Source organism: Hibiscus syriacus, unplaced genomic scaffold (genome assembly GCF_006381635.1).
Source record: "Hibiscus syriacus cultivar Baekdansim isolate YM2019G1 unplaced genomic scaffold, ASM638163v2 tig00110160_pilon, whole genome shotgun sequence".
Lineage (NCBI taxonomy): Eukaryota > Viridiplantae > Streptophyta > Magnoliopsida > Malvales > Malvaceae > Hibiscus > Hibiscus syriacus.
The window spans coordinates 4690013-4706734 of record NW_024062608.1 but is presented as its reverse complement, the minus strand read 5'-3'; the positions used below and the strand labels follow the sequence as shown (position 1 = coordinate 4706734).

Below are 16722 nucleotides of genomic sequence, written 5' to 3'. Positions count from 1 at the left end.
TGTGAGTTTACGTTAGGGTTAATCCTACAATTAGGTTTTTATAAATGACCATTAGGGTTAATGGCAATAAGGCCCTTGAACTTCAACAGCTTATTTACATGTTAATCCCTAAATTCCCTGTTTAAAAATGGAAATTTTCTCATAGGTCCCCTAAAAGTTGGTACGTTTTTATATTTTGGTCACTGTAAAGTCTGTTTTGATTTTATTTTAAATTCTCGCAGCTTGATATTGTAATAAACCCAATTTTGTATGTTAAAGTAGTTTAGGTTTAATAATGTGGAATAATTATGCTTTAGAAACTCTATTTTAGGCACGTTTTAGCACTTAGGTCATTGTCATACTTCCAATCTTGCTTTTTTAATTTAAATATATTTCAGTTTAGCCACTATGCTAGAATTTGCTTAATTTAGTTTAAATTAGTCCCAGAACTATTCTATTTTTTAATTTAATATTTAGATTAATTAGCCTTAATTAAGTTGGTATAGTTTTATGTTTTTACTATTTTAAATACATGTTTGTCTATTCTCCTTAAGTTTTTAGAAATTGTTAGATTTTAGGGTTAATCTTTTAGTTTAGGTTCTTTTAGTTTAGTTCATAATTAGAGACTTAGATTTTAGATTTAGAATTCTCACTTTTAGTCTTTAAATTTAGGGAATAATTCAATTTAGCTCTCACATTAAGATGCTCGGGGGTTCATTTGATTATTCGATTCCACAATTTGAAAAATTAATTAAGGTTAATAGTTAGAGCCTTAACTTTAGATTCTTCACTGTTTAGCCCTTGAACTCTTAATTAGATATTCATTTGACATAATTAAATAGGTTATTAAGTAGAGCCTTCACTTTAGGTTTAGTTTCACTTTAGTCCCTTAATTTAGGGAATAATTCGATTTTGCTTTCGCATTAAGATGCCCAATGGTTCAAATCGATTATTCGATTCAATAATGGGTTCAAATCAATTAGGATTAATATTAGAGCCTTCACTATCAGGTTTAGCCCTCTAAGTTCTTTAACTTTCATAATTTGACACTTTAATTTAAGAGAGCCTTAATTAACCCACCTAGCATAATTAGGTCTTTAGAAAGTTGTTTAATTGTATTTGGTTTAAAGTAAAAGGCATACCAAGGAGTTAATAGTGTATCCTCTGCATTATGCTCAGGATGTGACCGTTAGTAGTTCTCGAAGTAGGTGGACATCCTTTTCAAAACCCCATGACATGATTTCTTAAACTCTGAAGCAATGTTCGTTTATTGGGGTTAATAATTGAGCTTTCGCATACATGCTTGAGGGTGAATGTTATTGGACTCAATAAATGAGTATCATTTTTCAAATTTGCATCCATAATGATTTTTAAATTAAATAAAACCTCGAGCTCAAAACTTTCGATTTCAAATATAGGGTAATCGACTAGGTACTAATTTTGGTCGTTGTGGGGATGTTAACCCTTCCCCATGCGTAACTGACTCCCGAACCTGATTTCTAGTTTTCGTAGGCAAAACTGGTATTTTTTATAAAATAAAATATTTTATTAAAATTACCTAATTTTAGGTGTTTTCAATCACACCTTAAAATGATTGGTGTCGACTCCAAACATTTCTTTTCAAAATCATTTCAAAAACCCCATCGTAGCAACTAGTCAGGATTTCCCCTAGAAGGGCCGATTGCGATAGCTTGGCGACTCCGTTGGGAACTTTTATTTTCTAAAACAAAAATTGAGAGTTCAGCCACGAGTCAATTACCTTATATTTTATTTTTGGAAATTTTGAGTTCGAATTTATTTAATTTGCAAATCATTATGTCTTTTAAAAAAAATTGAAAAAGATTTTCTCTGTGGTTAATGCTTTCACTTGATTGAATATATTTAGAGTTGCTGAGTATCATAACTCTATACCCGAGGTTTGTCTCATTTCACCTAATTAGGGAAAACGCCACACCACAAGGGAACATTGGTCTTCCTCATGTAGGTCTAGCAAAGTACCTCTAGAAAGTATTCTAAATGTTTGTCTGGATATTGTCTTCTGTGATATACATTTAGTGGTGTGATCCCTTAAACTAAATTTGATTCACAAGTCTGTAATGGGTCAGAATCGAACTCTTTATTAATCTTAGCATGTTGTAAGGACAGTTTGGGAACCCTTTTCTAAAACCAAACTTCATATAGAGAATTTAGTAACCTACCTCTCTAGAGCCATGTGGATACCCTAAGAGAACCAGAACACATGCGGTTAGAACTTTAATTTCCTTTGCATGTTTTATTTGCAGTCTCATTTATGAGTTGTATTTGATTATTCTTTTATGACTCGTATTCCTTTAATTATCATTTCTAGTAATGTGATTTCCTTTTGTCTTGTTACGTTTTTTGTTGTGCTTTATTTTTGTATGAACATAACATATCAGTACCTTTTGCACTGCATTCACATTTGCATCTTTGCATTTGTACTTACCTTTACATTTTTATTTTGTATTAATTTATTCTTTTACATGTTTATCTTAACTTGTTTCTCTTGTGTTTTTCTTTGTCTTGCATCATATGATCATGACACACATAAAAGGTGTCGATTATGAGTGATTATCGTTTAAAAGGTTTTCACAATAGACAAAGGGTTTCATGAACTAGTATAACATCATATATCTAGGAGGTGGCACCGTCAAGATGCTTCGAGAATAGTAGAAAGCCATGTGCGCAAAGATCGCATGTCCGACAAAGAGCAACAAGAAATACAAGAGATAAGAGAGCAAATAGCCATGTTGATGGATAGAAAATATGCATTGGCCAAAGGAAAAGATGTTTCTACACAAGAGGGGAAAGAGCTCGATGAGAACAATCTTGTAATTTCATATACATAAGAGAATAATGTAAAATGAGGTGATTCTAGCAAGCTCGAATAATCACTCACCGTCATTATTCGCATCAACAATTTATCTGGAGATGCCAGGGAAGTGGTCAAAACTATAAAAGTTCAAAGAGATGAAGATGAACCATGAGATCAGGACTGGCTAGTATTTGAGAATATGTTGCCTATACTAGTAGAAAAAAATCTCGTGACTCTAATTCAGTCCAAGCCGAAATAACCCACATATCCTAAGGGATATAATGTTAATGAAAAATGTAGCTATCACATAGGAAGCTCAGGACACACTAAATAAAATTACAGTGCATTGAAAAATAAAGTCAGTGATCTTATTTAGGCAGGATTGTTAAATTTCAAGCAGGGTAAGTTTGTGTTTCCCAAAAGTCCAGTAGTCATCAGAGTACCTAAAAATGCAAAAAATGAAGGATAATTTGAACCTAATCATAGCATCTAATTTCTCGAAGGTGGTTTTAGAAACATGTCCTCACTCAATTGAGTCACGTCTATATGATGAAAAAAAGCTAGGAGGTGGTGGTCTTTATTTTGTTCTTGTTTATATATCATATGGAGACTTGTACAACACGTTTTTAGAAGCTCAAGAAGTGACCCCGTAGTATGTAGAGCCTTAGTATTTCCATATCCAGAGTGGTATGATATTAATGCCAATTGTGAATATCATGCAGGAGCTCAAGGACACTATATCGAGAACTGCATTGCCTTTAAGCGTCGAATTCAATGTCCGTTAGAACATGGAGTATTGGAGTTTGAGATAGAATGTTAATTTGATTCAATAACTGAAGGCTTGGTTGAGATAGAGCTGACAGTGTTCGACGATAAAAGCATCAGTGGGGGCACCCAAGATAAAGAGAGTCTGATGAAATGTGAAGATCAAATACATCAATTGTAAAACAAAAGGGATAATATGAGTAGAGAAACGGGAGCCATGCAAGATGGTTTTCAAAGAATCAATCAAGCCTTTTAAAATGTTAGTTTAGGTGATACCCTTAAGGAATGGGAAAAATGAGTCTCTAAGTTGAATAATGATATTGAAAAATGGAGAAATAAATGTAATGTGCAAGAAAATCGAGCTAAAAATTTCCTTCGTGATTTGCAACTTGCTAAATGCAAATTCAACACAACCTTAAGCGATTTGATGATTTGTCAATAAAAGAATAAGATACTGAGAATCCTCGTTGTTAACTCAGAAGCTTCATTTTAAATTCATAACAGTGAGAAAAATGTTGAACTCGAAGCCATTAGAGCCAATAACAAGACATTGATAGAGCTAGTACGTGATTGTAAGAACCTTATACAAGAACTTCATAGTCGTATTGACTCTCTTACAAGGGAAAATAAACAATATTGATTGATGAAAAAGACAATGCAATAAAGGAGACTATTACTCAAGCAAACGATATGGCTCACAAATTGGTCAACTTGGCTGGCCTTGTAAGAGATTTGAAGTAGATTGGTAATTCAGCACCGAATCATGCTTGAAAGTTAACTTGGCTCCTGAAGAAGATAGAGAAGTTATGAGTTAAAGATATTCCTTATATGTAAATATTACCTATTTGATGTACTGAAACCTTTGTGTTCAATGAAAATCTTTTAAGATGTACTGAAACCGATTGAGAGATAGCTGACCGTATTACAACAGGACATGAGAAATCGAGCATTGAATTCACAACAAGAAATATTGAGTCAAATGACCCAAGTGTTGGCCATAAGAGTTGTTAATAGGGAGGAAGCGCATGTTGAGGGATATCAATGTTATCATCTCGACACATCAAGACTAGCAACCTATCCAAGGGTATCTTATGTGAATGAAGGAAACAATCTCACTAATCCCGAGCAAATCAAATATAAATTTAATCAGTTAAAGGAATCAATTAAAGCAAGGAATCTAGATGTGAGAGAGCTTAGTTTAGTCCCTCATTTGGTCATCCCATAAGAATTTAGGGTGCTTGATTTTGAGAAATATAATGGTTCCAGTTGTCCTCTGATCCATTTGAAGATTTTCTGCAGGAAGATGGAATGATATTTTAATGATGATAATTTGTTTATCCATTGCTTTCACAATAGTCTTGTTGGACCTGTTGTGGTAAGGTGTAATCAATTGAGCAAAGAACAAATCAAGGAATGGGTTGATTTGGCCAATGTATTTATGAGGCAATATCAATATACTAAAGACGTGGCTCCGAATTGTCAAGATCTTTAGAAACTGAAGATGGAAGCTACTAGAAGCTTCAAAGAGTATACTCTGAGATCGAGAGGGATGATAGCTCGAGTTCAATCTCGTATGTCGAAGGAATAAATGTCACATATGTTCCATCAAACTCTTCCAGCTCCTTATTTTGAGTTAATGCTTGCAAACTTGACAGCGAACTTTGAGAATCTTGTGATAAGTGGAAAATTAATAGAAAATGTGATTAGCAAATGAGATTTAAAAGTTACTTCCCAAGGTCCAACAAACCAAGAAACATGAAAGGGACACCAGGTAAATGAATGTCATTTCCATAGCCCTCATGGTCTTAAAAGAATGTGTCAGCTAGTTGCTCAGATCGGCCAAAGAAAACTTCTTGAATGAGAAGAGTTTTAGAGGTGCTCCAAACACCCATCTCAAATTTATTTCCCCATTTGATTAAAGGTCAATACATAACTTCGAGACCAATGAAAGTGGTGCCAAATCCTTCTACCCACAACTATGATCAGAATATTGTATGTGATTTCCACTTGGGAGCATCTGGACATTCCATTGGAAGATGTGGGTTACTAATGAAAGATATAGAGATGCTTGTTAATAATGGGACGTTAACACTAGAACTGGTTGAGCAATGGAAAATAAACCAATTGGGGCGTTAAAGTGCAAGACGAGGATTCAAATCAAATTAAGTACTTCAAGATTAAAGATGTTCAAAGATCAATATTTGAGGCCATTCATTACATTTCATATCCATACCTTCATGAAAGTATCATGTTTTGTTTGAATTTGTTTTTCTTTATTTCTCTATTTTTCGGATGTTTTTAAGTTCTAATTGAGTAAACACTACTCTTTTCCAGACTATAAGCAATGAAACAAGTTTTAATCTTGTAGTTCTTTGAGTATCAATGAATTAAAGATACTTTTAATGCTTCAAGAATTATAGATCTTTAGAAAGTGGCCAGATTAGACCATTTATGTCCCATCCAAAGCCAAACGTACAATCACTCGAATTGTTTACCTAAAATAATTTGTGATCATTACTAAAAGGTTGAATCTTAACATCACATATTTATGAGAACCCAAAATTGTACCATTATTTTCTTCGAGGCACCAAACTCATACTATTACCTTCTTAGTTATAGGTGATCTTTCCCTAACATTACCTTTTTCAAATATATGACTTCAAAGTCACACCCTGACCTCCTCATACACAAAACCAACATTTTTCCAACCTCAAGGTATTGGGCACAAGATATCTATTTGTGTATGAATCATTCCTGCAAGTAAAACAAGATGGGGTATCTTGTATCAACTTTTTGAAGATAAGCTTGAATAATTGGGGCATGCTAGAAGCAATGAGAAAAAGAAGAAGAAGAAGAAATAAAGGGAATGATTGAAATAATTTTATCATGTGTTAATTACATTGTTTTCATTTGAATAAAAGTTAATACTAAATATTCATCCCCCTAGGGATACCTCTTTTGCGAAGACTTTTATGTATGAAATGATAAACAACTTTATTTCATTATCCCTTCACAAAAAGAGAAAATATATCTCTTGTTGTCCCCACTTGAGTTAGGATATTTTTCTTCTAATTCAACCCTAACCAAGGATCGCCCTTCACATTGAGGGCAAGGTGAAGGAAATTTACTCGCATGAGTGAAGATCATCGATCCAGATTTTATTACAAAAACAAGTCTCCGTGACATAAAGGGAAATAACAAAGTATCATAAGGTAGACCAAATACAAAGTGCTTGAATATTAAATCAAGTCAAGAACAACCAAAGATGTTCCAAGTACAAGAAATAAATGAAGTTCAAGTGGAAATGAAGAATTCTCTAAATAAAGAGAATAAAGAATGTGTTCAAATCAAAGTAAATTTCAAGATTCAACAATAAAGATGACAATAAGAACAATCAAATAGTCACTCCAAATAAAATGACTCAATGGTCCTCAAACCATAAGGTTGATCAAATACAAATAATTCAAAGATCTAGATTCAATAAGAAGATCAAGAAATACCAGATATTGAAAAATGGAGATGAACTCTAGGGAGAAAACCCAAAAATTGGTAGTCTAGGGGGATCCAGAAAAAGAAAGAAAATAAAAGACAAATTACGAGCAAATTACACTTGTTTGGGCCTATTTATCTATTTATTTCATAACCGTGAGCCTTGGCCTATATTACGTGCCTGAAAAGTCTCTTCTAATTATACATGGATTTTTAAATGGAAGAGATTATCTTCATATTTTATTTCGCCTTTCAGGTTTAATTTTATTTGCAATTCTTTTTAAATCTTTAATGTATGCTAAGGAAAAATAACAAATGCGGGTTCAAGATGTAAACTTTTGAAAAATGTTTTGAAACCAAAGGAGGATTTCAGTTAAAAACCTAAAAATGCAGCTCGAATATGTAGATTAAGCAGATATTGCATAGTAGATGACCTTATAAAGAGCCATGCCACTTGAAAATACTCATAGGAGCTGAGACCCAATAAACATTTCCATAATATGAACTTAATGATTAGTTCATCGTATCAATGAACACCAGAATCAAGAATGTTAGATCTTGACCAAAGAAGCCAACCTCAAACACTTTACCTCCCCAAATAACATAAACTTCAAAATTAGCCTCAATCTTAACACTAGCCAAAGAGCTATGATTTTTGATAGATTAAAAGAGTAATTGATTTATTTCATATTGAATGAACTCTTGTTTTATGATTCGTTTCAATTGTGAGCCTGAAGCAAGAGCACTATTTTGTTTTACCAAATTCTATTATTATTTTGAAATTATAAAAATAGAAGAAATGAGAAAAACATTTTCAAATAAGATAATCTCTAGAGAACGAAGGATGTCCTTAGAAGTTGATAAAGCTTATTTTGCCTCAAATAGGGAATTGTGAAAGCAAACACAACGAAAGCAAAATGATGCAGGAGCGATGAAGACATTTTCCAATTTTGAAGGCAAAATGGTCCGAAAGATCATAATACTTTAAGATAAAACTTCTCACACTTCTTTATGATGTTTTCAATGTTAGTAATCAAGCAATAAGCAGATGATCACCTCATTCAAAGGACGCGACTTATTTTCAGGTTTTTTAACATTTTAGCTCGTAGTAAATATTCAAGGAATTTTCATTAAAAACATCAATTAATTCTTGAGTGTACATCTAGTTGTGAGACATCATAAAGAAAAGTCCTTAAGATATTTACTAACAATTCCGTTGATAGCATATGATTATTGATTAATGATATAAGAGTGACACCATTTAAGGTTAAGATATGTTAGCACTAAGAAAACCGTTGGAATACCCACACCGGGGCATCACCAAAATCCAGATCATATTGAGACAACAAGATTCAATTCGAAAAAACTTTGAGAATTAGCCTTGTCGCTTGGATTGTTGGGGGCAAGATATGAAGACAAGAGGAGCTTACCTTGGATAAGTAAATTGTTCATGCTTCAATTAGCATATCAGCCTAAATAAACAATTTTTATTGAGCCATTGAATCAAGGGCAGAAAGAGGCTTCAATAACATATACATGACCACATGAAGAATTAAAAAGAAACATTCCTTCTAAGACTATAACGAAGAAACCAAAAGATAAAAGACATAAAAGGCATAATGAAAAAAAGTTGATCAGATTTAACTTCAGAGGATGAAAGCTTGAGTTGACAAGAATGATAAAAAAGATGTAGATCTCAAAGAGATGAAGATCGTATTCTCTGCTTTGAAGCCAGAAGAAGATTATTGATTAACATTTCTACATACAATACCTCATGCATTACGTTCAGGTGCATATCAATTGCATTCACATTTCATGCATCGATGCATAATTTTTCACAGATCTTTAAGAGAATAAGAATAAGAATAAGAAGAAATCAAAATTCAAGCCTCAAACGGAGGAAATTATGTTTAGAGTGATTGAGCCTCAGGAATCGAGGAGCTCAATCAAGAAGAATCATTACTTTGAAATGGGGCATGTTGCCCGATATATGATGTTTTTATATGAAAAAAATGAGAAAACGATTTTCAAAGTTTCTCATTAAATCATTTCTGAAAATGAAATTTTTGAAAAATAAGAAATTGATTTCCAAATTTTCTTACTAAGTCCTCCAGGCCATTAATAAGTCTTTTAAATATGCTAATTAAATCCTCCGAGTCATCTGTAAAGTCTTCCGAGCGAGATGATAAGTCCTTCGAGCCATCTATAAGACCTCCGGGCATGATGTTTTAATATGATGTTTCCAAAGTTTCTTATTTTATATTTTCTCAAAATGAATCTTTGAAAAGTAAGAGAGCGATTTCCAAAGTTTCTTACTTAGTAAGTCCTCCGGGCCAGCAGGTGTTCGAGAAGTTCCCGAGCGTGCTTCCCACACATTGGCTCTCCAGATTCATGTGACCCAGGGTCGCTACCACGCGCTGCAGTGGTCCCAAACTCCCAGTCGCCTCTCCAGCAAGCTTCTTCCCTCTCTCACATACGAATGTCCAGCTCGTGGTCCCCTTTTTCTTGTGGCCCTCTGCCAAACGGTTATGGCAGAGTGGCAGAAGGCATACCGACTCTTCTCAGCGGATCACATGCAAAAATAAGGAATAGAAAAGAGAGGGAAATCAGATTTTACATGTCGTTTGAGTCTTATTCATCGGAGTAGAGAGAACGCGTCACCGAAGTCGAGGCAACCTAAGAGTCGGGCTTATTTTAGAGGCGTTTGGTTCTGTTTCGGGGCTTGGTTTTAAGGGTTTAGATTAGGGAGATGAAGCTAGGTTTCATTTAGGTCCAGTTGGTTAGGTTATGTTTAAGTCAGACCACAGTTGGTGGTAGTCAGAGTTGAGGTTGAATGGTCGATTATAGCGACGTTATGTTTTAGGGGGTTTGGTCGAAGAAAAATAAAAGGGTTAGAAGTAATCAAGTGTTTAGTTTTGTTTGAGTTAGGGTTTAGCCTTCTCGGTCGTTTTAAACGGTGGTCGGAGCGGCGGATGGTAGGGTTATTGGGTTTTTTGAGGAGGCTGTCTTGTTTGGGACAAGAGAGATAAGAAGGGGAAAGATTTTGAGTCGAGAGAGATGAGTTGAGAGAGGAGGTGGCTGAAAGGGATTAATGTGAGTTTAGGTTAAGGTTAAACCTATAATTAGGTTTTTACATATAACGATTAGGGTTAATTGCTTTAAGGTCCTTGAACTTCAACCGCTTATTTACATTTTGATCCCTACATGACACATGCCATGTTTAAAAAATGGAAACTCTCATAGGTCCCCTAAAAGTTGGCGCGTTTTTATATTTTGGTCACCTGTAATATCTGTTTTGATTTTTTTTCAATTTCTTCGGCCTGATTTTGTAATGAACCCAATTTTGCATGTTAGAGTATTTTAGGTTTAATAATTTGGAATAATTTTGATTTATTCCCTCTAGTTTAGCACGTTTTCTGCACATAGGTCACTGTCATAATTCCAATCTTGCTTGTTTAATTTACATTTATTTTAATTTAGTCACTATTCTAGAATTTGTTTGATTTTTTTAAAATTAGTCCCCAAACTATTCTTTTTTTTTAATTTAATTCTTAGATTAATTAGCCTTAATTAAGTTCGTATAGTTTAATCTTTTTACTTTTTTAAATACATTTTTGTATATTCTCCTTAAATTTTTAAAAATTGTTAGATTTTAGGGTTAATCTTTTAGTTTAGGTTCTTTTAATTTAGTTCATAATTAGAGCCTTAGATTTTAGATTTTAGATTTAGAATTCTCACATTTAGTCTTTAAATTTAGGGAATAATTCAATTTGGCTCTTGCATTAAGATGCCCAAGGGTTCATTTTGATTATTCGATTCCATAATTGGTAAAATTAATTAGGGTTAATAGTTAGAGCCTTAACTTTAGATTCTAACCATTTAGTCTTTGAACGCTTAATTAGATATTCATTTGACATAATTAATTAGGTTATTAATTAAAGCCTCCACTTTAGGTTTAGTTTCACTTTAGTCCTTTAATTTATGGAATAATTCGATTTGCCTTTCACATTAAGATGCTCGATGGTTCAAATCGATTATTCGATTCAATAATAGATTAAAATCAATTATGATTAATATTAGAGCCTCCACTATCAAGTTTAGCCCTCTATGTTCTTTAACTTTCATAATTTGACACTTTTAAGTTATGAGAGCCTTAATTAACCCGCCTAGCACTTTAAAAAGTTGTTTGATTGCATTTGGTTCAAAGTACAAGGCAATGTTGATTTACCAAGGAGTTAAAAGTGTATCCTCCACATTATGCTCAAGGGGTGACCACTGGTAATTCCCGAAGTAGGTGGACATCCTTTCCAAAACCCCATGTCATGATTTCTTAAAACTCCGAGGCAATGTTCGTTTATTGGGTTCTTGAGGGTGAATGTTATTGGTCTCAATAAACGGGTATCATATTCAAATTTGCATCCATAATGATCTTTAAATTAAATAAAACCTCAAACTCAAAATTTTCGATTTCAAATATAGGTTAATCAACTAGGTACCAATTTTGGGCGCTGTAGGAGTGCTAACTCTTCCCCACGCATAACTAAATCTCGAATCTGATTTCTGGTTTTCGCAGACTAAACTGGTATTTTTGATAAAAAAAAATAAAATGTATATTAAAATTACTTGATTTTAGGTGTTTCAATCGCGCCTTAAAATGATTGGTGATATAACAAATTTGACAATATTCACGTCCTAACGAGCCATTTGTCTTCCCTTTCGTAATTAGGTTATTTCATTTCTTATACGCATAAATAAATCATTATCTGAATGATCATTTTTTTATTATAGTTAATGTAAATATTTTTTCATGTTATATATATGATCAACAAATTTAAGTTACCCAATTAGTAGCATTAGAGGGGTTTATTGGACGTTTGTCATGTAATCGTATCTCTTATCTGTTACGCAATTATTGAATGACATTATGTGCTTTGTCAATCTAGTTTCACAATTAATTTATAGACCAATTATTGATAGAAATTACACGAGGTTGATAAGAGGATGAAAGGTAAATGATGATTGAGGAAACACAAGGAATGGTCAGTGATATAAAAAAGACACGATATAATCATATTCTCGTTCGGTGTTTTATTTTGAGCCCTGGTATGATGATTTTGAATGCTTGCAAGAAATGATTCAATGAGCATCATCATACCCTGAATAATAAAGGGAGCAAAACCTTCTTACTCATCCTCGGAATCACAATTAGAACAACATAACATACATAACAAGACCAACACCCATTTTTTAATCATTTTTAGCGCTTATTAATATTGTTATTTTTTCGTTTTATAAAATCATATTTTTTTAGTTATGATAAATAATTTATGGGTAATCTATGTCAAATATCACTCATCTTTATGCTCGGGATCGAAAATGTCACTGGCCTTTCAATTTTGCCAATTTTAGCACGGACGTTTATGTTTCACTTTAATTAAGCCACCCCGTCGTTAATCCGTTAACGGCACGATAACATGGCATAGACGGGCCGTGACAGTGATGATGTGGATGCCTTACCAAAACGACGTCGTTTCAACACAACTATTTTGATGCTCAATAAAGATAAAACGACGTCGTTTTGCTTGAAAAAATTATTGAAATATTATGCAACTAGAGGGATTTGAACCCCAAACCCCTTAAATTAAACTAAATACTTAACCATTGAACTACATTATATTTTTCTATTATGTTTTCTATAAAAGTTTTAAAATACCCGCCGTTCTTGGCTCACTCCCTCACCTTAAAGAACTCTACCTTGACAACAACCATCTCCATGGACCAATTCCTTCAAGCTTTAACAGCCCAACGAAATTTCCGGTGAGTTTCCTGATATGGGTTCACTCAGAAAGCTTTACTTTCTCGACGCAAGCGATAACAACGTATCCAACCAAGTCCCATCAATGTTTCCAGTATCTCTCGTCGAGCTCTCGATGAGAAAAAATATCCTAGACAACATCGACAATATTAGGTTCTTACAAGTTCTAGATCTCAGTCACAACATCTTATACGGTGCAATATCATCATTTTTTCAAGCATCGTTAAAATATGGCAGTGAATTTCTGTGGAGATATGTCGGAGGAAGAGTATTACACGTCGCAGGGCGTTCGCAACACCAAGTCTTACTTCAAGACGCCCAACGACAAACTCTTCACTCAGAGCTTCATCCCTTTGGATAAAAAAAAGTGAAGGCCTCCGTCTACATGACCCACGGCTACGACAAAAGGAACATTCCATGGAACAGGAGCAAAACTGTAGGCAAAAGTTGTCGAAATTCATTGGCATTACGGCACAAGGTCTCATGCTGCTGAACTACCAGCTGGGTATTATAATACCAGATACCATGATGGTTACCTTCCAATAGCAAAATTTTTTAATAAACATGGAGTTGTTTTCAACTTCACTTGCATGGAAATGAGAGATGGGGAACAACCTGGATACACAAACTGTTCGCCTGAGGGATTAGTCCGGCAAGTACAGATGGCAACGAAGACGGTTGGTGTCGAACTCGCCGGACAAAATGCACTGGAGAGGTATGACGCTGGTGGATATGCACAGGTTTTGGCGACCAGTAGATCGGATTCTGGCAATGGTTTGAGTGCATTTACGTATTTGAGAATGAACAGAAGGCTTGTTTGAAGGGGACAACTGGAGGCATTTGGTGGAATTTGTGAAGAACATGCCCGAAGGAGGTAGAAAGATTTCTAGAAGATTTTCAGTGCCTCCCAACACGGTAAAGAAAAAACGACGATGTAGAAAAAGAAAAACGACGTCGAAAAATCGGATGAGCACCTCGTCAGCCGAGAGCAGATTCTTTACCAGCGAAAGCTTTGAAGACTATGGTATTAACGACAGAGAAACGGAAACCCTTGTTTCATCTTCGAGGAGCTTCTCCACTGATTCTCCCTCAGAGATGTTCAACAACAACTTAAAAATTATACTGGAAACAAAGCCTACATGGCAAAGCAAGAAGAAACCAAAGAAAATTAAGAAGACAAGAAGATACGCTATAAGATTTTCGTCATCGAAGAGCAAATCGCCAATGAGGTTGTCGAGCTTCTTGCAACGGATGATACCATTCACGGTGGATGACAGAGCAAGGGAGAGTTTTGTGGTGGTGAAGAAATGGGAGTTTTGTGATGTCAAATCTCCAACTTTTCTCAGGTAATACAGATGCTATGTAGACTAAATAACTTTAAAAAAATCGTTCATGTCATCGTTGTTACGGTATTGGCACACTAAGTCATCATGCCGTTAACGGATTAACGACGAGTGTCTTAATTAAAGTGAAACATAATCATCTATATTAAAATTGCCAAAATTAAAACGTCAATGACATTTTTGATCCCGAGTATAAAAATGAATGATATTTAACATAAATTACCCATAATTTATTAATATTATCAATATTATAATATTTTGGGTTTTTTTTTCAATATTTTAGTTCTTAAAATATTTGAAGAGGCTTTTTGTAACAAAAAGTATCTTTTCAAAGGCCCTTCTACACTTCTATGTATACTCAATCAGAAACCAACGTGAGATTTAAAGATCATAAATTTTTTAATGATTCAACCTTAAATATTCGAAGTTGATCGACGAATAATTATCTGCAGTAAATTTAGTTTCCAAAAACACAACTTTTTCAAGTTCAGAATATTAACAGTGTCATATCAACAATAACCGACTTTAATACCTGAATCTGATGAGCTGAATTAAATATAAAAAAGCGAGAAAAATATTCCCATATAAGCAAATTCTACCATAATGTATAGAGAACTACAAATACAACAATTAATCCAATTCTTAAAATTTGAAAATTGAAAATTTCCGTTAATAATTTTTTATACAGACGATGGTTATATATGCGTCCTACAGAATACAAGTACAAACGAGATTATAATTGAACACCACGAATACCTGCACGTAGCCGCCCACCTAAGTTAACCTCCAATTAAAATTGATCCGCGAAGAGAAAAGAAAACGAATTACCTACGAAGCATTAACAAAACAAAAAACATAACTGGTTCTAACTGGCAAATAATAGGATATAATGTTCAAAGACACATAAGTGTGGCTGAGCATATCATGTTCATCCAAAACACATTCAAACAAAATATACCAGTTGTCGATTACAAGACAACATCGTCGACAAATCACAAACTACCACCAGCCTATCATTTAATTTTGACCTACACAGAATTGAAAACACAAACAAGCTATAAAATAGAACAATACATGCCTAAAACCAAGCTATAGTTCAAGTAAATTAAGCACGCTCGCCCCTAATCCTGCGAGCCAACTGGATATCCTTGGGCATGATTGTAACACGTTTGGCGTGGATAGCACACAAGTTGGTGTCCTCGAAAAGACCCACCAGGTATGCCTCTGCAGCTTCCTGGAGAGCCAGTACAGCATGACTCTGGAAACGCAAATCAGTCTGCAAAATGATGTAAATATCGTCAATGAAATGAAAATACGATCATCACCAACGAATTGACTCAAAAGACTCGAACCATTTTATACCTTGAAATCCTGGGCAATTTCACGAACAAGCCTCTGGAAAGGCAATTTCCTGATAAGAAGCTCCGTACTCTTCTGGTACTTACGAATTTCACTGCGTAGATATAATAATAAAGGTCAATACTCATGAGATAAAGCATCACAACCAAGAGAAAATAAAAGTAAACAAAAATTGAAAGAATACCGAAGTGCAACAGTTCCAGGACGGTATCTGTGAGGCTTCTTCACACCACCGGTGGTGGGAGCAGATTTTCGGGCAGCCTAAATACAGCAGAGATAGATTATAAGTTGAAAGAACAGAGGAAAGTTAATATTATGTAAACCTAATAGATTACGTATGGGCCATAAAATGCAACCTTTGTAGCAAGTTGCTTCCTAGGAGCCTTTCCTCCAGTTGACTTACGGGCAGTTTGCTTTGTACGGGCCATCTCTGCATAGATACGGAATATTTTCAGAAGACAAAGGGAAAACCCATTCTACATTTTCTTACTAACCAAACAAAGACAGGGAGATAACAGATCTTAGCCAATTCCGAGACTAACATGAAAAGTAAAACATAAGCCCTCATTATTAAGCAAGAATTTTTAAACCCTGATATAATGAAATCAGAATTAAGAGGGCAAATAATCAAAAGTCAAACTCCTAAGCGATATATGGACCCTATAAAATCAACATACTTACAATTTCAAGGTATCCTAACTTACCCGAAAATTACCACGAAAAACAAGCATCAAACATAAGAATCGAAAATTAAAAAAAATATAAATAAATAATAACTAATTGAGGCAGGTAGAGAAAAGAACGAACCTTCAGATTTGATAAAAGAACAATATTCTCTGCTTTGTTCAAAGGCAAGAATTGTTCAGCGGTTACTAGGTATTTATAGAAGGGTGGGGGATTTGTTAATTAATGTTGATCGGACGGATAAGATTTAGTATCCGTGTGTTTGTTGGGTACGAAATCTGACGGTGGTAACGGTCACGAGTTGTGTTTTCTGAGAGGAAAGTGACGGTTTGGATTAGATTATAGGGGGAAGACACGGATCGTGAGTATTTGATTACTTGATTCTAATTGGTGGTTGAGGAAAACGTATTTTAGGTGTGAATGTTTTGGGCTTGGGAAATTAAGTTGCTGGATTC

General features: G+C 34.3%; 2 protein-coding genes across 2 annotated transcripts; one reads left to right on the top strand and one right to left on the bottom strand.

The window, feature by feature from the left end:
* Positions 1–13742: 13742 nt before the first annotated feature.
* On the top strand, positions 13743–14231 carry LOC120216293. The gene has a single exon (XM_039213768.1). It carries the CDS (start codon positions 13743–13745, stop codon positions 14229–14231), a length of 489 nt encoding a protein of 162 aa, XP_039069699.1.
* Positions 14232–15319: 1088 nt separating this feature from the next.
* Positions 15320–16494, bottom strand: LOC120216427 (histone H3.3). Its single transcript, XM_039213863.1, has 5 exons — positions 16391–16494; positions 15940–16013; positions 15768–15844; positions 15587–15677; positions 15320–15500 (listed from the first exon to the last, which is right to left on the bottom strand). Exons 2-5 carry the CDS (start codon positions 16009–16011, stop codon positions 15330–15332), a joined length of 411 nt encoding a protein of 136 aa, XP_039069794.1. The 5' UTR covers positions 16012–16013; positions 16391–16494; the 3' UTR covers positions 15320–15329.
* Positions 16495–16722: the final 228 nt, after the last annotated feature.

Coding starts and splice junctions, on each gene's coding strand:
- LOC120216293 (XM_039213768.1), top strand. CDS start 13,743: ATGCCCGAAGGAGGTAGAAAGATTTCTAGAAGATTTTCAGTGCCTCCC.
- LOC120216427 (XM_039213863.1), bottom strand. CDS start 16,011: ATGGCCCGTACAAAGCAAACTGCCCGTAAGTCAACTGGAGGAAAGGCT. Junction 15,845..15,939: donor GGAAGCAACTTGCTACAAAG/GTTGCATTTTAT, acceptor TGCTGTATTTAG/GCTGCCCGAAAATCTGCTCC. Junction 15,678..15,767: donor CCTGGAACTGTTGCACTTCG/GTATTCTTTCAA, acceptor ATATCTACGCAG/TGAAATTCGTAAGTACCAGA.